This window comes from Gymnodraco acuticeps, unplaced genomic scaffold (genome assembly GCF_902827175.1).
Source record: "Gymnodraco acuticeps unplaced genomic scaffold, fGymAcu1.1, whole genome shotgun sequence".
Taxonomy (NCBI): domain Eukaryota; kingdom Metazoa; phylum Chordata; class Actinopteri; order Perciformes; family Bathydraconidae; genus Gymnodraco; species Gymnodraco acuticeps.
Genome location: NW_022990693.1, coordinates 3104475 through 3123683, shown reverse-complemented (window position 1 = coordinate 3123683; position 19209 = coordinate 3104475). Strand labels below are relative to the sequence as shown.

The window sequence follows — 19209 nt, the reverse complement described above, 5'->3', positions numbered from 1 at the left end:
CAGAGTCTGCTCCTCTCTCTGGTGGTTGAGGTAACTCAGTGGAACGAGGTGAGGCTGTCCCTGAGGCCTGGTTCAAAAGAATAAGGATGTTTCTATTTAGTATAAAGTTGGAGCTCGAGGACTTAACAGTAAGTGCTGAGACTGAACCTGTGAAACAAGGAGAAAAGTGGAACAAGCTCTCTACAAACACATACAGCCTGGAAACAACGTTTTGCCTGAGACTTCCGCCAATCGTAGACCAGGCTGAACTATTTAGAGCACCGGTGAATGTTCAACACATTACCTGATCCCTCTTTAAAGGGGCCCTATTATACTCATTTTCAGGTTAACATTTGTATGTCTCTCCTGGGACATGTCTCCATGCTTTAATGTTCAAAAAGCTCTTTATGTTTCTCATACTGCCTGTGCTGCAGCACCTCTTTTCACCCTCTGTCTGAAACCAGAGCCCAGTCTGCTCTGATTGGTTAGCTGGAAAGCTCTGTTGTGATTGGGCAACCGTTTAGAGATGTCCCAACTCTTAGCCTATCTCATACAATGTGTTGGAGCGCTTACCAATAGAAGTGCATTTGATACATAGTGATGTCACTATGTTCCGAAAGTAAACAATGGAGACCAGGGGCGAGTTTCTCTCACAAACTCTCTCTGGAAGAAACGTTGGGATTGTAGCCTTTGCAGACCATTTACATGTTCAAAAACCTATAGAACACACTACAGGAAAGGATTTGAATGTCAATCCTCCAGCCACCAGGTGCATTTTCTGAGAATAATATCAAACATGTATTAAATGGACATATGCTAACAAGTTTTCATTTGACAGTGTATGCTACAGCGTTATCAGTAGACCAGGGAGGAAGTGGTTTGAAAAATTGGCAAATTGAGCCTGAAAATATAATCTACTGATAAAAAAGTGGTGCAGAAATTAGTCCCAAACCTTCAAAGTCAATGTTTTTTTTCAAAATGGCGGTTGCTACAACATACTTCAACACTGCACCACTCCATAGGAAGACACATTAGGCTCATCTGGCTTCACTGCAGCTTTGTAAGACCCTTTTAAGACCTCAACAAAGAAAAATGTAATGTTTCACATCAGAACGCATGCACTTCCGCTTGTAATCAATACGAATATTAATATGGATCGTTTCTCCATACAGCTATGTATGTGCGAAATGTGAAAATATTAAATTACCATCAACAATGTTGAATCTTCTTTTTCAAACGTGTCTTTATCTTAAATATGCCACCATTGTTCCATATTAAGCGTCTTTGGGTTCAAGAAAAGCGCTATAGAAATAAAATGTATTATTATTATTATATTGAGTACTTGGAGTAATTTACAGTGGTTTGCCCAAAGCATTCCACATTGGATGGAATAGGTAATGTGGATAAAAAAGCATAACTGGCATAACAGCTCCCTCTTCTGGCATTACCTAAATATTGAGGCTCGTGTTTGTATTTGAGACAAGACATGGGCTCGTTGGACGGCAAGAACAGGACAGGTCTCTCTGGGTTTTTCATTTCCTTTGGACCCTGGTCTTCACTTTAAAAAAGAAAAGAAAAATTATGCAATCTGACTATCACGCTGAGGTCTTCACCAACCATTAATTATTTTAAGTCGAGGCTAAGAACACAACTTTTTTCAGCTGCTTACTCAGAAGTCTTTTTACTTATTTTAGCACCTACTGTATTTACAATGTCATTTTTAAACTATTCTATATCTCTTTTATGCATGGTTTTTAGGAATCAGTTATTCCATTATGTTAATATATTGTGTTCCTTTCTTTTGTCTTCTTAGAGTTAATGATGATATAAATAAAGCACTTTGAATTGCCTCTGTGTCTGAAAATGTGCTATATCAATAAACGTACCTTACCTATGAGTGAATTCATCCTGACAGACAGACAACATAAAAAGGTCCCGCAGCTCAGGCAGAAATCACTCAGCAAGACATCCATGTTCTGCTGTGATCTCCTGCTGAACAATGTTTTAACTATGGTTTTATGAATTTTTACTCTCTACAGTGTCTTTGAGTTTCTCGAAAAGCGGTCAATAAATAAAATGCATTATTATTATTATTATTATTATTATGAATGTGTGTCCATGGATTACACGTTTCAAACAATACATTCTGCTCTGTGCTGCCCACATGGACTAAACTTCTTTAAAAATTCCACATTGGAACCAAACACAGGGTGGTATGTAAACTACATTCGCACAACACAATGGTCAGCACCGACCTCCCTCTCCTGCAGGGAAACTCCTCGGGGTATTTAAAGTGAGTAAAGAAAATAAGTTGACACCAGGCTGAACAGTACAGGTTAGCTGCCCTCTGTGGATAGTGATCTGGGTGTGGTGACTTGTGGTTGGGCGTGATCTGAAAAGTGCTCTGTTGCAGAGGGTTAGGGTCCTTAACTAAAACACACTGAAACCACTAGAGGTCAGCCAAGACAATATTTTCAGGTATGTTGCTCCTGAAGAAGTCCACAATGAAGCCTTTTCAGAACCAGAATCAGCTCCTGGTTCAGATCGTACCAGGCCATAGGGACACGGCTGCTGAGCTTCCGACTTAGCCTTTTGCAATTCTCCTTCTTGGTTTGGTTCTAGAAACTTCAACATATTTTAGAGGAACAGTAGAAGAGACAAAATTACTCACCACTTTTCACCAGCACGTTTACCCGGGGAAGGTGTTCACCTTCATCACAAAAGCAGGAATTTGGTGACCTCTTTCGGACCATGAAGTTTGAGGAACAGGAAGTGGAGACGACGCAGGAAACTTCATGCCACAGGAAAAAACTTAATTTGTAGGTTTTGCGAGGCAAGGCCAACAGAACTTCACGATACCCAACATACAAGGATCCAACAATGACTCAAGAGAAAAACCAAGACTTAAATCTGAACTAATTATGGGATGAAGTGCAGGAGAACAGGTGGTTGCAGGGCTGATGGGGAACAGTTAGAACTAGTCAGGCCAGGACAGACAATCAAAACAGGCGAGAAACACATAAAGACAGGAATTAAAGAGAAACATAAAACTGAAACTTTAAAACAGAGGGAAAAAGGTAATACATGCTTGAATTTACGCTTAAAAATCATGAAACTGTTAATATGTGGAAATTATCCTGCTGGACAAAATGTATAAATATCATAAATGTGTATTTGCTACATTTGACTCACTGAAATGCTATTGACGGGAGGGTGAATAGTATTAGCATTAACACCTTTGTAAGGTGATAATATGTTGTGTAGATTAATGAATTTAATATTAATATTACATTGTAAAAATATAATTATCGCTACATAAATGTACTTTAATATCTCTGTAGGTGGGCTGGCCATAACAAATGGACAGATTTGGAGTAAAGCAAAAGCTATGAATCACCAAAGTCAAAAAGTCTCATGTTCTCACATGTGCTCAAAGCTCCTTCAACCCACTAATTTGCCCCCTGAGGAAAACAGGACAAGAGGGAGAGAGTGGAACAGTGTTACAGTGAAGGGGCCACACTTTTCCCAGAAGTAGGTGAAGGACCCCTCTCTCACTCTTCAGACTAATGAGAGAGAACGAAGGCAGAGCTAGAGTAAAGCAGCTACAGCGCCTCACATTGTGACGTGGTCATCTACCACCTCCACTGGAACCTCTGCAGGACAACAGAGGGGGCAGAGGGGCCGACACACTCTCACTAATGTCTCACCCACTGCTTACGGTTTTTCTGTATGGTATTATTCTCATTGTTAACAAGGATCATAACATTCGTAACGTACTAACTATAGCCGTTAGCTGCTGTGTTCCCCACTGTATGGACACACTGCTGATGAGGCCTAACATGTAGTTTGTCCTGAGGCCGGCAGTGGAGGAAAGGTCACGGCCGTTAGAATCTAAAGGGGTCATTTCCTGTCCTGATAGCATGAGACTGTCTAATTATCAGAGCTTCCACAGTGAGTAGATCTTGTGGATAAAGCCTAAAGGTTTATAGAGGGAAGACTGAACTTTGGGGAAATTAGGTTATTTTAGGTTAAGAAGAACTTTCCGTGACCCCTATCTCCCCTAAATGATGTTAGCGTGTTTTCTGAAGTCAGTCTGCTGTAGCTGATCACACAATACAGGTGTTTACTGTGTTGGGGGAGGTATTTACATCCTTTACAAGTCAAAGGACGAATATCTCCTTGTAAAAAATACAGAACAAATTGATAAAGTGTAATAAAGTAATACTATTGTAAATAAAAATAAAAAGTAACACAATGTAGAAATGTCTAAAATAAAAACAATCATAAAACTCAAATGTACTCAAAGTACATACAAACATTTTTTATTAATCGTCCAGCTGTATCATCAATAAACTGTAATTTAATTTATTACAAAACATTATATTTTATAAACGGGTGTGTTTTTATGCTAAAATCATTATTATTAACGTGTAAAGCTGTAAGATACATTAAATGAAATAATGTATCTCTTTAGAATTGTAGAGAACTATAAAGTGGCTTGAAATGAAAATACTAATACGTACTTTAAGTACTTTAAATTTGCACGTAAGTACAATACTTGACTTTGGTACTTTCACCACTGATAACTGCATACCTGCAGTTTTTCAGATGAATTGATTTCTCAGCATAATACTGAACTGAATACTGAACTGAACATAATACTGAACTCACGAGGTGGAGTGGTCAGCAGTTCGATCCCCAGCCATCGCAGCCAACATGATGATGTGTCCTTAGGCCAGATAATTGCTCTCAATGGTGTGTGAATGATTGTTAGTCTCCCTGAGCAGGTGGCACCTTGGGCAGCCTCTGACTCAATGAGTGTGCATTTGTGAATGCTGGTTTGTATATGTAAAAGCACTTCAAGGGGTTGCAAGGACTAGACAACCACTACAATTTGTTTATCTGGTCAACATGTAGCATATATTGAGTTTATGAGTTATGTTTAAATCCCTATTTTTGTTCGTTTTACTGTATGCTTGACAACAAAGACAATATTATGTGAATGAAAACAAGTGAATTCTGTGTTTGTCTTACATTGTGGAAAGTGATCTTTACTAACACAACTTTTGGACAGCATTTTCAAATTCTCATGGCTTTGTGTGGATATAATCTCCAATGTTAGTTTTCAGTGTCCAGTTTGAGCAACATTTACACTGTTCATTTGAATCTGCTAAATATCTCTGTCAAACATTGGGTACAGATTTACTAAACTTTATTTAATTCAGAGTAAAGTATTAATAAAACGAATCCTTACAAGCCATTTTTATTCTTACTGAACAGAAATGACGACCAAAACGACAATAAGTTACCGAATCCTTTATCCTTACCGAACATCCTTTAGGAAGCATCATCTCATTGGATTTCATTTGATGTCATTTCCTGCTTGGCTGGCGTAAGAACAGATTGACTGTCCTGCTACTCAGAGGACAAAAACCGTGATGACCTTTGACCTCCCGTCATGTGGCTCTACTGTTATTAAGTCACCAGTAGTGAACTCTTTGGTTAATATGTGAACTGTTCACTGTCACGTGGAAGTAACGTGTGATGCTGGTCTCTTTAACAAAATAACGTTTTGAACCAATAATATTCAATCTTTGACGTAATATTGACACTTGGTGTGAGTATTGTAAGACTAATATAGAGAATCCATTAAGAGTAAGGCAAAAACATAACTACATTTAAATAAAGAACAACTATAGAGAAACATTTATGTTTTCTTTACTAAACCATGTACTGATGCAAGACCATGTGCATGCAGGGGTTCCTATGGTTACACTAGTTGTTTAATAGAAAGAAATGCATAAAAAAAGGACTATCGGCGAAAATATCTAAATTAAAACAATTATAATGTATGATGCTGGAGTCAAAGAGAAAACCAGAATTGCTTTCAATCCTGTTGCACAGCCAAGTGTAGTTTAAACTCTCAATTTATTTTTAATTCCAGTGGTCACGGCAAATATTTCCAAAGACTTAACATGTGTGCAATTATGCATAAAACATCTCCATTAGAGCTGAACAATGAATCTAAATTGGTTCAGTTGATACGATCGCAATGAGTTAATTCTTCCAAATCTTTTATTACCATTACACCATATGTATCTCAACAAAAGGTTGAGATACAGAAACATGTATGCACACACCTTTACACCACCTTATCAGCCAACCCAACTTTTACACAGCTGCAGCAACTACAGGACACCAACCAGCAACAAGCAGCCCTTTGAATGAACTGTGACAAGGTGTTGTTCTTCCCCCCCCCCCCCCCCCCCCCCCCCTCCCCTCCCCTCTGTCGTCTGTCTTCTGGGAACACTAATAGGCTCCATGCAGGGTAATGTGACCAATTGAATCATCCTCGCCCCGGAGCTGGAGGCTGCAGATCGGAGCAGCACAGAGCGCCGCGCTCAGTCCGGCTCCCACACCAGGAACACGCTCTCCGGGGTGACATCAGTTTCTGCTTGGGATTCATCTGGGATTTTACAACCCGTCCTCCAAGGAACTATAGTGACACTCTTTTTCCAATTGCCTCGGCCCCTTTGCCCACTTGGCAGACCTCAGACCAGCTCTTGGGTGAAAAGGTCAGAGGGCCCCTGTTTAGCCCTGACCGCAGCTCTAGGTGAGTACATGGCCCGGCTGTTTGACCAGTCAAATTAGTGATCTGTGTTTGTGTGTCTGTGCAAGGGAAATCAAATATCCCATCATGTATTTTGGTAATTACAATAAATGCAGGAAAGAATGGATTTCCTAACTATTTTGTATCAGCTAAAAGCCATTTCTTTTACTCAGATGTGTTTAACAAGCTGGGACTAATCCAGAATCCAAGTTGATACGACTTGATCAAGAGTAGTTTTTCTATTCCAGACATTTGTATTGTGTGATAATGTGGCTTTAACAATGAATAGAAGAACAGCTGCAGATTGAATGTTACATAAAACTTTCTGCACCCCTCCGAGTAAGCGATGAACTTTTCCACAAGCTTGCTCTCTTAACTTCTACGTTAGCACGAATAGCTAAGAGACGGGGAAAATGGCTGACTACTGTAGGCACCGTCACGGGTAGTCATCTTCACTCGGAGATGTCTTTCCTTCAGCCTCAGGGACTTCTCCAACAAAGTGTTGTTTGTTTGCAGTGTGATATATTTTAAATAACTCACAGGAATGAAAAACTGTAAATCTGTTCACACAAGTTAATTATACTTACAGTTGAAGTTAGAGATTCAACATTTTACTAATACAATAATAAAAGTCAGGTATCAAATATACGCATGTGTGAAAGTAAACACATATACAGTAAAGGAACATAAGACAAAAACAACACATGATAAATGTATACCTTTCTCAATTTATAATCATTTCTAGGCTCAAAGTTCACGAGTTGGAAAACAACTCATTAAAGGCATCATATACACACTGCTGACAGATTTGTGTCCTTGTCATTAGTGTGAATCCTAAAAAGGCATTTTATATACCTATTTGCATTAGTAGATAGGTACTTAAGTAAAAGCTATACTGTCATTTTTTAATTGCATTGCTAAAGTTAACAAAGGTGCCCTGTTTAAAAGCAAAGAAGAAATACTAATTCAGGAGTATTGGTACCTTGAAAGGATAACTACAACTTATTTTGAATAGAAGTGGAGTCAGGACATGGTTAGCCTAGCTTAGCATAAAGACTAAAAGCTAGCCTGGCATTGTCCAAACGGAAAAAATAGAAGTAGCAACACCTCTGAACATCACTGATTAACATGTAGGATTGAATTGGCTTGATTCAAACTCTGTGTGTTCTTCAACAAGCCAATCAGGAAGGGATGTGGGCATCAAGGCAAATTGAAGTAGTGGCAAAACTTCCGTGTCAGTAACATGAGGTCATTTGGGCCCCAAAATACTTTTCCCATTGACTTACATTGGTAAAGAGACATCTGAACACTTGGATAACGCTCATTTAAAACATTAAGTCCTAAAAGTTGTAAAATGGGCTGAAAACTGAAACCACAGTTATTTGGAAACTCCAATTCATTAATTAATTTGACTGAGCCGAGACAGCAGTGATGCTGCGGATTGAAGGCGGGGTTTAAGGAGATTTCGCATGCCCTATTGGCCTATATGTATGTGGGAGATTGCTGAATGATTCGATATCTTATTTTAACAGGCCAATTGGCTAATGCAACAAAGAAAACAACTTTCCTGGGAATAAACCGGCCCCGCCTCTTAACGCTTTATCCAGTTCTCTTTATACATCAATTGTCATAGTGTGCAGCTTCCTGGTTTGGTACCAATAACTTTAACTCGCAATTCAAGCTGAATTTGGATTTGCTGAACAGAAGTGTTGGACAGATAAACTGACATCTTACATGCACGCAAGCCCCACGTCCTGACTTCAGCTCTGTTGCTTTCCTCAGACATGAGACTAATATTTATATTTTTGTCTCACAAACAAAGGAAGCCTTGCATAAAGAGTCAGTGTGATCACTGACTGATGCAGTGACATGTCTGACATACTGTACTGAGGTCCAGCACATGGCTCTCATGTGACCACCTTGCTGTCTCTTTCCCCCAGCCACATCACAAAGACGAACATTTTAATTAAATCAAATCCAGACTCACCCGACACACTCCTCATTACCCTTCTATTGCTTCAGATTATTCCAAAAGAAATGCTCAGTTCTTCCCTGCTTGGTTCAAAACACAGAGTGCTCCAATGTTGATCATGCTGTCCCAATTTAATCATAACTACTGAACTGATTCAAGTTGTTTACATGTATTACTCAATGAAGACCCGAACCAAGTAACTTTTGCATTTGTGTTTCAAAGTCTAGAAATCTTAAGAATTTCAATAAACGTAACGTTTTTCGTAATGCGTACTTTACCAACAATGTTAATCTAAATGTGATCAATCTTTATTTGTACATCTTATTTGAACTGAAGCTCTCATTCTACCTGCTTTTGTATTTTAAGGATAGTTCACAGTAAATGCATGAAAGAAGTACCAATTGCTTAAAAGAATGCATACGTAAAATGAGAGTGGATGTATATTGTAATTGGGGAACAGGAAGAGTGGAGAGCCATGCAGTGCAGTAAGTTTAAAGCTCCCTGCAGATGAAAGACACATTCCTACTCTGCATGTTGCTGTGTTCCTCAGACAGATTCCCAGCTGGGACCTGCTCTAATCTCCTGGCAACAATATTGACATAGAAATAGAAACTCTGACGAGTACAGGACTCTAGCTGTCGCCTCTCAGGACTGCCTCCATATCCATCTGGTGCTTGGAGTTCCTCCACAAACATATGTCCTGTTTAAATGAGATGCATGGTGATTCTGTATATACAGCTTAACATTGGGATTTAAAGGAACAGTTTCACATTTTGGGAACTATGTTAAAATGATGCTTAATATTTTACCCAATCCTAAAGGGAAATAAGTCCTTGCTAGCTACTTCTAACCAAGATTAATCAAAAGTAAAAGAGTAAAAGTATTGTATGGTTTTAAGGTTGATTGGCTCTTTTGGTGCCACTACATAAATGGTCAATTTCTCAATAAGATTAGAAAGTGTTATTCCTTTGGCATCAAGAATGCAGGGTTAACTCAGCTTTGACTTGAACACCAATTACTCACTACTCACTCATTAACCCTAACCCTAACCTCCCCACATTCTTAGAAATCATGCAGCTCTTTATTTCTTTGAATACATTTGAAAGAAGCCAATCACATTGTGCGATCAGAAAGAAAAGGTGTGCTTGCTAACAGATGATGCCTATGATAATCACATACAAAGACTCTATAGTAAACAACAACAGACGGCAACATGAAAAACCTTTTGATCGAAAATGTGTCATTCTGAACAATATTAAAACGTTATTGCAGTGAAATGTTTAAATGTTACTTTAAATGTAAGCCTATTAATACTGCTACCTATACTTTTGGTACATGTGACTACGGTTGGTCAAATATAGTCCAGAGATTTTACAAAAACATACATTGGATTGGCAGAGAGCTGTTACACTGTTAACACAGAAAACGTCCATGGACTGTTTCCCAACCTGCATGAATGTGCTCACTACACTTCATTGCAATGGTCCAAATGGATTATAGATTATGCAATCTGCTAATATTTCATACAGATTTTTCAACATTTGCTGCATAAATTGCTGTATTTTAAATGTGGGACTCAACTGAGCAATAAAAGCAACTTCAGAGTCTATATTTCTGCTAGTAAAATGCAAAGATTAAAGGTCACCTATTATGCAAAATCCACTTCTTCATGTCTCTTCTACATCAACATGTGTCCCCTCTTCTTAATGTCTCTTCTACATCAACATGTGTCCCCTTTTCTCCATGTCTCTTCTACATCAACATGTGTCCCCTCTTCATCATGTCTCTTCTACATCAACATGTGTCCCCTCTTCTTCATGTCTCTTCTACATCAACATGTGTCCCCTTTTCTCCATGTCTCTTCTACATCAACATGTGTCCCCTCTTCATCATGTCTCTTCTACATCAACATGTGTCCCCTCTTCTTCATGTCTCTTCTACATCAACATGTGTCCCCTCTTCTTCATGTCTCTTCTACATCAACATGTGTCCCCTCTTCTTCATGTCTCTTCGACATCAACATGTGTCCCCTCTTCTCCATGTCTCTTCTACATCAACATGTGTCCCCTCTTCTTCATGTCTCTTCTACATCAACATGTGTCCCCTCTTCTTCATGTCTCTTCGACATCAACATGTGTCCCCTCTTCTCCATGTCTCTTCTACATCAACATGTGTCCCCTCTTCTTCATGTCTCTTCTTCATCAACATGTGTCCCCTCTTCTTCATGTCTCTTCTACATCAACATGTGTCCCCTCTTCTTCATGTCTCTTCTACATCAACATGTGTCCCCTCTTCTTCATGTCTCTTCTACATCAGCATGTGTCCTCTCTTCTTCATGTCTCTTCTACATCAACATGTGTCCCCTCTTCTTCATGTCTCTTCTACATCAACATGTGTCCCCTGTTCTTCATCTCTCTTCTACATCAACATGTGTCCCCTCTTCTTCATGTCTCTTCTACATCAACATGTGTCCCCTCTTCTTCATATCTCTTCTACATCAGCATGTGTCCTCTCTTCTTCATGTCTCTTCTACATCAACATGTGTCCCCTCTTCTTCATGTCTCTTCTACATCAACATGTGTCCCCTCTTCTTCATGTCTCTTCTACATCAACATGTGTCCCCTCTGTGGAAAGAGACTCTGAAAGTCTCAGGAACAAAGATTCTCTCTCTTTTTGTCCTGATCCATTTCTATAGAAACCTGTCTGAAAATGAGCTGATCAGATTTTGGCCACTTTATGATGTCATGTTGTGGTTGACCATCTTAATGTTAGATTATGGAAATGTGTACTAGGAAGATCAAAAAACGGAAAGAAATGATGAATGAAAAGCCCTTTGTTGAGGACTGTTTTTCATGTTATGTTTCTAAAATTAAAATCGCAATCAATTCTGCAGGAAAAATACATGGAAAGAACGATACTGAAGATTCTGACAGATACGATCCTATCCCTGTGTGCATTGTTATCATTTCAGGATCATCCTGACTCAACTTGCTTGAGGTCTTCCCACAACCATGACAACCAAGTCCAACAGCAGCGTTCTGGGAGGCAAGCCTTCCTCCTCTCCTCTCTTGGCCACGCCGACCCGCCAGCGCCTAGTCACCAAAGACGGACACTGTGCCCTTCGCCCGCCGATGTGCTCTCCAGGCTCGTGGCGCAGGGCCCTGAGAAGAGCCTGGGTGCTGGCCCTGCAGGACCTGTGGGGACTGTTGGTGGGTCTGCGCTGGAGATGGGTCCTGCTGGCCTTCTGCGCCTCCTTCCTGGCCCACTGGCTGCTGTTTGCCTGCCTTTGGTACTTACTGGCCCACCTGAACGGAGACCTGGCTGTGCTAGATCATGATGCCCCCCCACTGGGGCATGTGGTTTGTGTGAAGCATATAACCAGCTTCACCGCCGCCTTTTCTTTCTCCCTGGAGACACAGCTGACCATCGGCTACGGCACCATGTTCCCCAGTGGGGACTGCCCAAGTGCTATAGCACTACTGGCTGTTCAGATGCTGCTGGGGCTCATGCTGGAGGCATTCATCACAGGTACAACTCTCCTCTTACTAAAGCCTTCTCTGAACAAACTCTGGGTCCCAGTTTCATTTATAAGTTCAATGTACACAATGGGAGCCTAACCTCTGTCTATAACAGAAGCTAATCACCATACTGGACATATTTCCTTGACATTACATTTGTAAGATCATTGTTTTAAAGCTTAAGACGCATGCAATATGTGACATCTGCTGGGCGACCGTTGGTATTACATTTTTACCGAATTATCATCTGTAAGATAAACAGTTCATATAATAGTAGTCTCAAAGCTGTGATTAAATGTATTATAAAACAGATCACTTTTAAACAGGGTGGCTGATCATCCCAATATGAACAAGTATTGTTCTGGGGAGAAAAAAGGGAGAAAATGAATCTAGTTTTAAAGAAAGGGAGTGCGTTGTTGTGGAAGTTATAACATTCTATTTGATTCTATTCTTCTGTTCTATTTCTTTTAAACTTATCTACAGCTGGAAGTGGTTTGATATTTGTAATAGATCGTTTAAGAGCTGCCACGGAAAAGGTGCCCCGGGCTGGCTACTCCTGTCTGTATCCATGCATTTGGGTTGAATGGTTTCTCATTCACTTTAAATATAGGGTTATGCCAGATGGGGTGAGAGTGGAAGGAGATCATTTGAGGTTGAGTATGTGATGTGCTTTGCCCAAGGCAGCAACAGTAGTGTTGCTGAATTAGAATCAGGTTGGGTTTGGACTGATGTATCTATGAATACAATATTCAGAACAGGAAGCTCCTTATATATGTTCTGTTCCATCCCAAAAACAGGCACAATTGGATATGTTTGTCTGGTATCAGATATATTGAAGCTAGTGGTAAGAATCTTGGGCAACAAGCCCTCTCTGTTGTTTGTATATTGAATTGACTGCTGTATTCTGGGTAAACGGGTGTCATGGCAGATAGGGAATTTTCAGGAGGATTGGGGGGGGGGGGGGGGGGGGGGGGGGGCTTAAAGAGAGTATCCAGCTCCTCTTAATGCTATTTAATAACTGGCTATAATTGAGGTTGAATGTATCATTTTGGTTCCTTGATACTTGGATTCCAAGTTATTTAAAGGATTTAGTGGTTTGGTTATATGTTTAAACCAATCATTAAAGTAACCAGAAATCTGTTCTGATCGAATGGATGGATGGATGAATGGATGGATGAATGGATGGATGAATGAATGGATGGATGGATGAATGAATGGATGGATGGATGGATGGATGAATGGATGGATGGATGGATGGATGGATGGATGAATGGATGAATGGATGAATGGATGGATGGATGAATGGATGGATGAATGGATGGATGAATGAATGGATGGATGGATGGATGGATGAATGGATGGATGGATGAATGGATGGATGGATGGATGGATGGATGGATGGATGGATGGATGAATGGAATGAATGGATGGATGGATGAATGGATGGATGGATGGATGAATAGATGGATGGATTGATTGATGAATGGATGAATGGATGGATGGATGAATGGATGAATGAATAGATGGATGGATGGATGAATGGATGGATGAATGGATGGATGGATGAATCGATGGATGGATGGATGAATTGATGAATGAATGGATGGATGGATTGATTGATGATAATTTGCACATTATTGCCTATAGCTGGTTGCCCCTCCTTAAGCAATAGACCGTTCTTGAAAACAACTCATAATGGCAGTTTAATGGCCTGATAACATTTAAAACTGGAAGCAATGTAAAGATGGCCACAAAAGCACCATATGGGCTCATATTTGCATCAACTGTTATGTTGGACTTGATATATATATTCACATTGTACAGTACAGCATCTCCATTCCTTTTAATACACAGTATTAGAGAAATGTGATCTTGCAGTGTACAGACGGTAATGAATGGAAGAATGTTTGGTATGTAAACCTCTTAAAGCTCTACCCAGTTCATCACGAGGACAGTTCTAGAAATTGGGGATTTAAGGTATAAGGGTATGGGTTACTGTAGGTTAGGGGAGCTTTGCGTGGGGCACTAGCTCTCTGGGATAACCTTCTAAAAACCCCAAGGAAATACATAAAATGTTTGTAAAAGCCCTGTTATGAAATAAGGGAAATAAAAAACAAAAAAAAACTGGGGGAGTCAGTCCCCGAGGCGCTGGCAGGGTTAGGTTAGGGGGAAAGCGCAGCGCTCCGAAGGGGTTAGGTAAGAAATAAGGGTCCCCTGTCACCATCTAGTGGTGACAGGGAAGAGGCACGGGCACATGCTGCACATGTCTTTTCATCATTAAAACCAATGCTGTAATACATGTTGTGTTTAGACTTTTAAGGGGTAATGTTGTCCTGTTTTTCAAATGGGAATTCAAATACTACACCAGAAGGGAGGGAAGGAATGAAAGAGGGGGTTAAATATGGATGTTCAAATATGATGGCAGGGGAGAGAAGTAGACAGGGTGGGGAGGGTCCAACAGGTTCAAAGGGCGGAAAGGGTTTAAGATTAGGTAAGGAGGTAGGGAATGGTTAGGGTTAGGATAGAGAGAAGGGAGAGGTTGGAGGGATTAAGGTTTGGAAAGTTAGGATTAGGTGAGCGGGGAAGGAAAGGTTAGATTAGAGAGGGGAAGAGTGACATGGGACTGAGAGCTCTGCGCCTGGTGTATCTGCACTTGATGGGTGCTGCCGGGGTGTGATAGCACTTACTGGGTAGGGGAACAGGTGAGGTTAAGGGAGGATAGCCAGATCCAATGATTTGTGGATATTCAGGTCCTAATAGGGGAAAGCCCGGTATACTATTAGGTCGGGTAAGCCATACCAGTCGACTCTTCCTGGGTAGGGGGGAAGCAGGTGAGGTTAAGGGGGGACAGCCAGACTCACTATTTATTGAAACGGCAGGTACTGGAGGGGGAGGCCCCGGTCCACTAGTGGGTCGGGGGAGCCCTGTAGGTCCTGGGGTGATGGGGTTCCCGTTAGAGTCAAGAGCTAATGGTCTTAAAATGACTCTAAGACGTTTGGTGGGTCTTGCCAGGGTAGGATAGAGTTGGCTAGGGAGGGGGACAAGTAAGGTTAAAGGGGGACAGCCAGATCCACTAATTGGTGGAGAGGCAGGTGTGACTGAAAGGGGGGGGGGTCGGTCCACTGGTTGGTGGAGGGGCCCGTGTTAGATATAACTAAGGGGGGGCAGGCAAGTTCCAAGGTTGGTGGGGGGGTCCGTGTCAAATGAAGAGGAGGGTGATGATTAATGGGCCGGGGAGGGAGTGATAGAGGAGGAAGATAGGGGATAGTGGTGATACCTGAAGGGAAGGTAAGGGTGTTGGGAAGGCTACGGGGGGTGGGACGGAATAACCGAGGGGGTTCAGGTCGCTGCGGCAGTGGTGGAAAAGAAAGAGGGTTAGAAATGTCCAAAGGAGGGGTAGGAGTGTGGGGGTCTGAAGGGTTTAACAGGGAGTGTAAGGTAGCAATAGATGAAGAGGTGAGTTTCTAATTATAACGTTGACGGGCTGTGTCATATGAGTCCCTGCTAAAGGGAGCCAGGTTGAGACTGAGGTCCTGGAGGATGTTATGGCGCATTTCCACTGCAGCGGGTAGCCCCGTTTATGCATCCTTAATCGTCCTCAAGCGGCCAGGCCAGTTTTTGGTGGCCTTTCCATATAGCCTAGCACCGGCTAGCGGGTACTTTTTCCCTCTTTTTCCGGCCTCATAAAATCGTGGTTCCCTCAGACCAGGGCCAGGGCTGAACTTGACATCAACACTCTCGACTGCTGATTGGTCAGAGAGAATCGTCACAAGATCGCGCGCGAGATCATCCCTAGCGTCGCATATATATCTAGAAGCAAGCTTGCAGCATTTTTATACACAGCATTTTTGTAAACGGAGGAGCTACAAAAATGGCAACGTCAAAGAAAAGCACACCGTGGTCGACCGAGGAGGTGACAACGTTCCTACATCTCATTGGGGATGATAAAAATCCAGCAGGAGCTCGACGGGACAACTCGAAATGTGAAAGTTTTCCAGGATGTCTCTGCACAAATGCCCCGCCTACACTGCGTTGCTACCCCAGGTCCTAAACTGTAATGGAAAGGGGCCACGGCCTCGGACGGCCAGCGAGGCAGCCCGAGGCCTGAGCGAGGACGCTTAGGGACGCTTAAACAGGGCTACCCCGCTGCAGTGGAAATGTGCCATTAGTGTAATGTTGTAGGAGGATGTCCAGGTTACGGTTCATCCAGAATTTTGTGTTTTCTTTCACCAGATGTAATACTGCATTATTAGGGACTGCTGGTTTAATAAATGAAGTTAACAGTTGGACTTTCTTAGCCATACCGGGTGGGGGAGACCAGGGTTAGGGTTAATAAGGTTTCAGTAAGCTTGAGACAAACTAATAATCTGAAAGACAAAGCATTTTCATTGATTACTTAAAGGCTGGACAGAAAACCTTACATCATGGGGATATTTGAGCATTTAATTATTTTTGTAAGATGGTATGACACATTTTGTTGGAAGCATACTGACCACTCTAGTCTACAGCCTACAAGGCCTCCACTTATATTCAATCTTGCCCCATTAGTTATCACATGTTTACACTAATACCCACCCATGTGGGCCTATAGCTGTGGCAGGGGCACAATGCAGCCAACGAAACAAAACCAATGGCAAACCATATTATTATTTACATTTACATAATTTGGTGCCTCTTTTGAGCCTCTAGAACATTTTAAAGTATAATCTCTGCTGTTAATGTATCTTGTGCTTTTTGAGACAAGCATTCTAATTGTTAAAAAAGAATTTTTTTAAATTTCAGGTGCATTTGTAGCTAAGATTGCTCGTCCTCAGAAGCGAGCAGGAGCCATCCAGTTCAGCCCCCAGGTGGTGGTGGGCCAACACCAGGGCCAGACGTGCCTCATGCTACGAGCAAGCAACCTGCTGCAGCGACCTCTAATGGACGTAAGAGTGTGCGCCGTGCTCTACGAGGAGCATGAAGGTCAGGCCCTGCACCAAACCTCTCTGGACTTCCACTTGGATCATCTAGGCCAGCAGCCCTGTCCCTTCTTCATCTTCCCACTCACCTTTTACCACCCCCTGGACCGCCGGAGCCCCCTCTATCCTGCCCTGTGTGAGGGCACTTCCAACCATTTTGAGTTGGTGGTCTTCCTATCAGCCTTGCAGGAGGGAACTGGTGACTCCTGCCAGAAGAGGACCTCCTACCTGCGCCAAGAAATCCTGTTTGACCGTTGCTTTGTGCCCGCCTTGGGGCTGGATGCTCGGGGGAGATACATGGTGAGCACCCAGCACTTTGAAACGACCCACTCAAAGGAGCCTTTGAACAAGGAATGTGTTGTGCAAATCAACGGAGATGGCAGCGACAGAATGGAGTGATGCTACGGGAGACGTCCAATAGGAACAGAGGGCTGTTTCTGAGGGATGACTAGGGAAGGTAACAATGGGGTAGATATTTTTTGTCAGAAGGTACTTGATTTAATTTGGTAAATCTGAATTTATGTCTTAACATTTGAAATTAAAATGTGTATCAGACATGGGTGCTGCTTTGGACTGCCTCACTCCAATCACTTGAAGTCCCTAGTGGTCAACCTGGGTATTATCTCCCACTGATTTCTCACTTTATATCCAGTTGTGTTTGTTGGATTCATGGGCAGAGGTTGGGTTTTATTTGCCTTGCTCTGGTGATTGGTTCATATGGCAAAATATACTCTTTGAGTTATTAACTGAGAGCCACATTATGGCTGTTGTCATTGAGGGGCTACATATTTCCATCAGGAGTTGGTAGAGACCAACATTATTTTATTTATATAGCCCAATAGAGAGGCGAAGTTTCCTCCCATTCCGGTGGACCTCATGGGCCCTTATTTGGGAAAATTATGTATTGAAGTCAATGGGGAGAGAAAACGTATCTTTCGATCCCGTTTGAATTGTGCCACGAATTACACATATGATGTTTGTCAATCTTAAAAAATAATTTCCATGTCAAGAAAGTCACAGTTTGTTGTAAAACTGTTGAAATATAATACTATGAAAAATATGCAACTATAAAGACTACAAATCCCAGAATCCCGGTCCCGCATGCTTGCTGGCTCTTACGGAACCGACTAACTCCCCTTGTGTGTATGTACAGCTCTCAACATGCCCAGACTTGGAGTGATTTTCACCTCTTTTAATACTTTCCACCTGATTCTGAAAGAAAGAAGTGAAATGTTCCAACGTGACGGCCGTCTTGGTGTGTGGTGCGAGACCAGAGATGTAGTTCATTGAGCGGTTTCACACAAAAAAAGTGTTACTTCACAGTTTTACGACACATTTAGATTTTTTTGACTTGCAAAATGATCTTTTAAATTGACAAACATCATATGTGTAATTCGTGGCATAATTCAAACAGGATCGAAAGATAATCTTTCTCTCCCCATGACTTCAATACATACTTTTTCCGAAATAAGGTCCCATGGAGGTCCCCCGGAAAGGGAGGGACTTTGCCTCTCCATATCAAAAATGTTCCTCAGGGGGCTTTACAATCGGTGCAGTGAACAACACCCAACACCTTACTGAAAAGGTTTGATCAATCATAACACACCTTAACATATTCAATTTAAGAATATGGCTTTAATTCAGAGTTAATCATGTAGTGTGTACGTTTTCAAATGAGCCACAAATTAAGTTGTACCAAATACCCCCCCTCAAAACTAAAAACCCTGGTATAATGCAAATACATTTTTGCCAAATATGGTTATTGTCATTTTAAGTACGTCTTATCATTCTAATATATGTATTCAAGCATTACTTTTTCTGATAAGTTTGTTTCAACTTTGAGACAATAGAACCACGAGTGTTCCAATCGTTTCCGGGTATTAGAATTAATTCCTGCACCACTAAATTCACAACTGCTTTGGGTGAAGTACCACTAGCACTGGCCCTCTGCAAAACTACCGTGAGAAAAGATAGTGAGTAATGTATGCTCCCTAGTTAATACCTGTTTAAAGAGTCATAATAATATAAGAAATACCATAATGATTTGCCATGTTAAAATGTTCTACTCTCCAGGCACGTGTTACCTTACAGTTTCATCATGTCTCCTTTCATTTTAGTCAATCATTTGGTGCTGTTTGGTAATGCAGTGCTGGTTCTCATGAGATACTGAAA

The 19209-nt window shown here is 41.4% G+C and overlaps 1 protein-coding gene across 1 annotated transcript; it reads left to right on the top strand.

Annotated features, from left to right (window-relative positions):
* Positions 1–6308: 6308 nt before the first annotated feature.
* Positions 6309–18069, top strand: kcnj13 (potassium inwardly rectifying channel subfamily J member 13). The gene is made up of 3 exons (XM_034230509.1): positions 6309–6592; positions 11533–12089; positions 16862–18069. The coding sequence occupies exons 2-3, from the start codon at positions 11573–11575 to the stop codon at positions 17434–17436; spliced, it is 1092 nt and encodes a 363-aa protein (XP_034086400.1). The 5' UTR covers positions 6309–6592; positions 11533–11572; the 3' UTR covers positions 17437–18069.
* The last annotated feature ends 1140 nt before the right edge of the window (positions 18070–19209 follow it).

What these genes read in the sequence shown, in the direction of transcription:
- kcnj13 (XM_034230509.1), top strand. Translation starts at nt 11,573, where the DNA reads ATGACAACCAAGTCCAACAGCAGCGTTCTGGGAGGCAAGCCTTCCTCC. An exon ending in GCTGGAGGCATTCATCACAG is followed by an intron (nt 12,090 to 16,861) that starts GTACAACTCTCC and finishes TTTAAATTTCAG; the next exon opens with GTGCATTTGTAGCTAAGATT.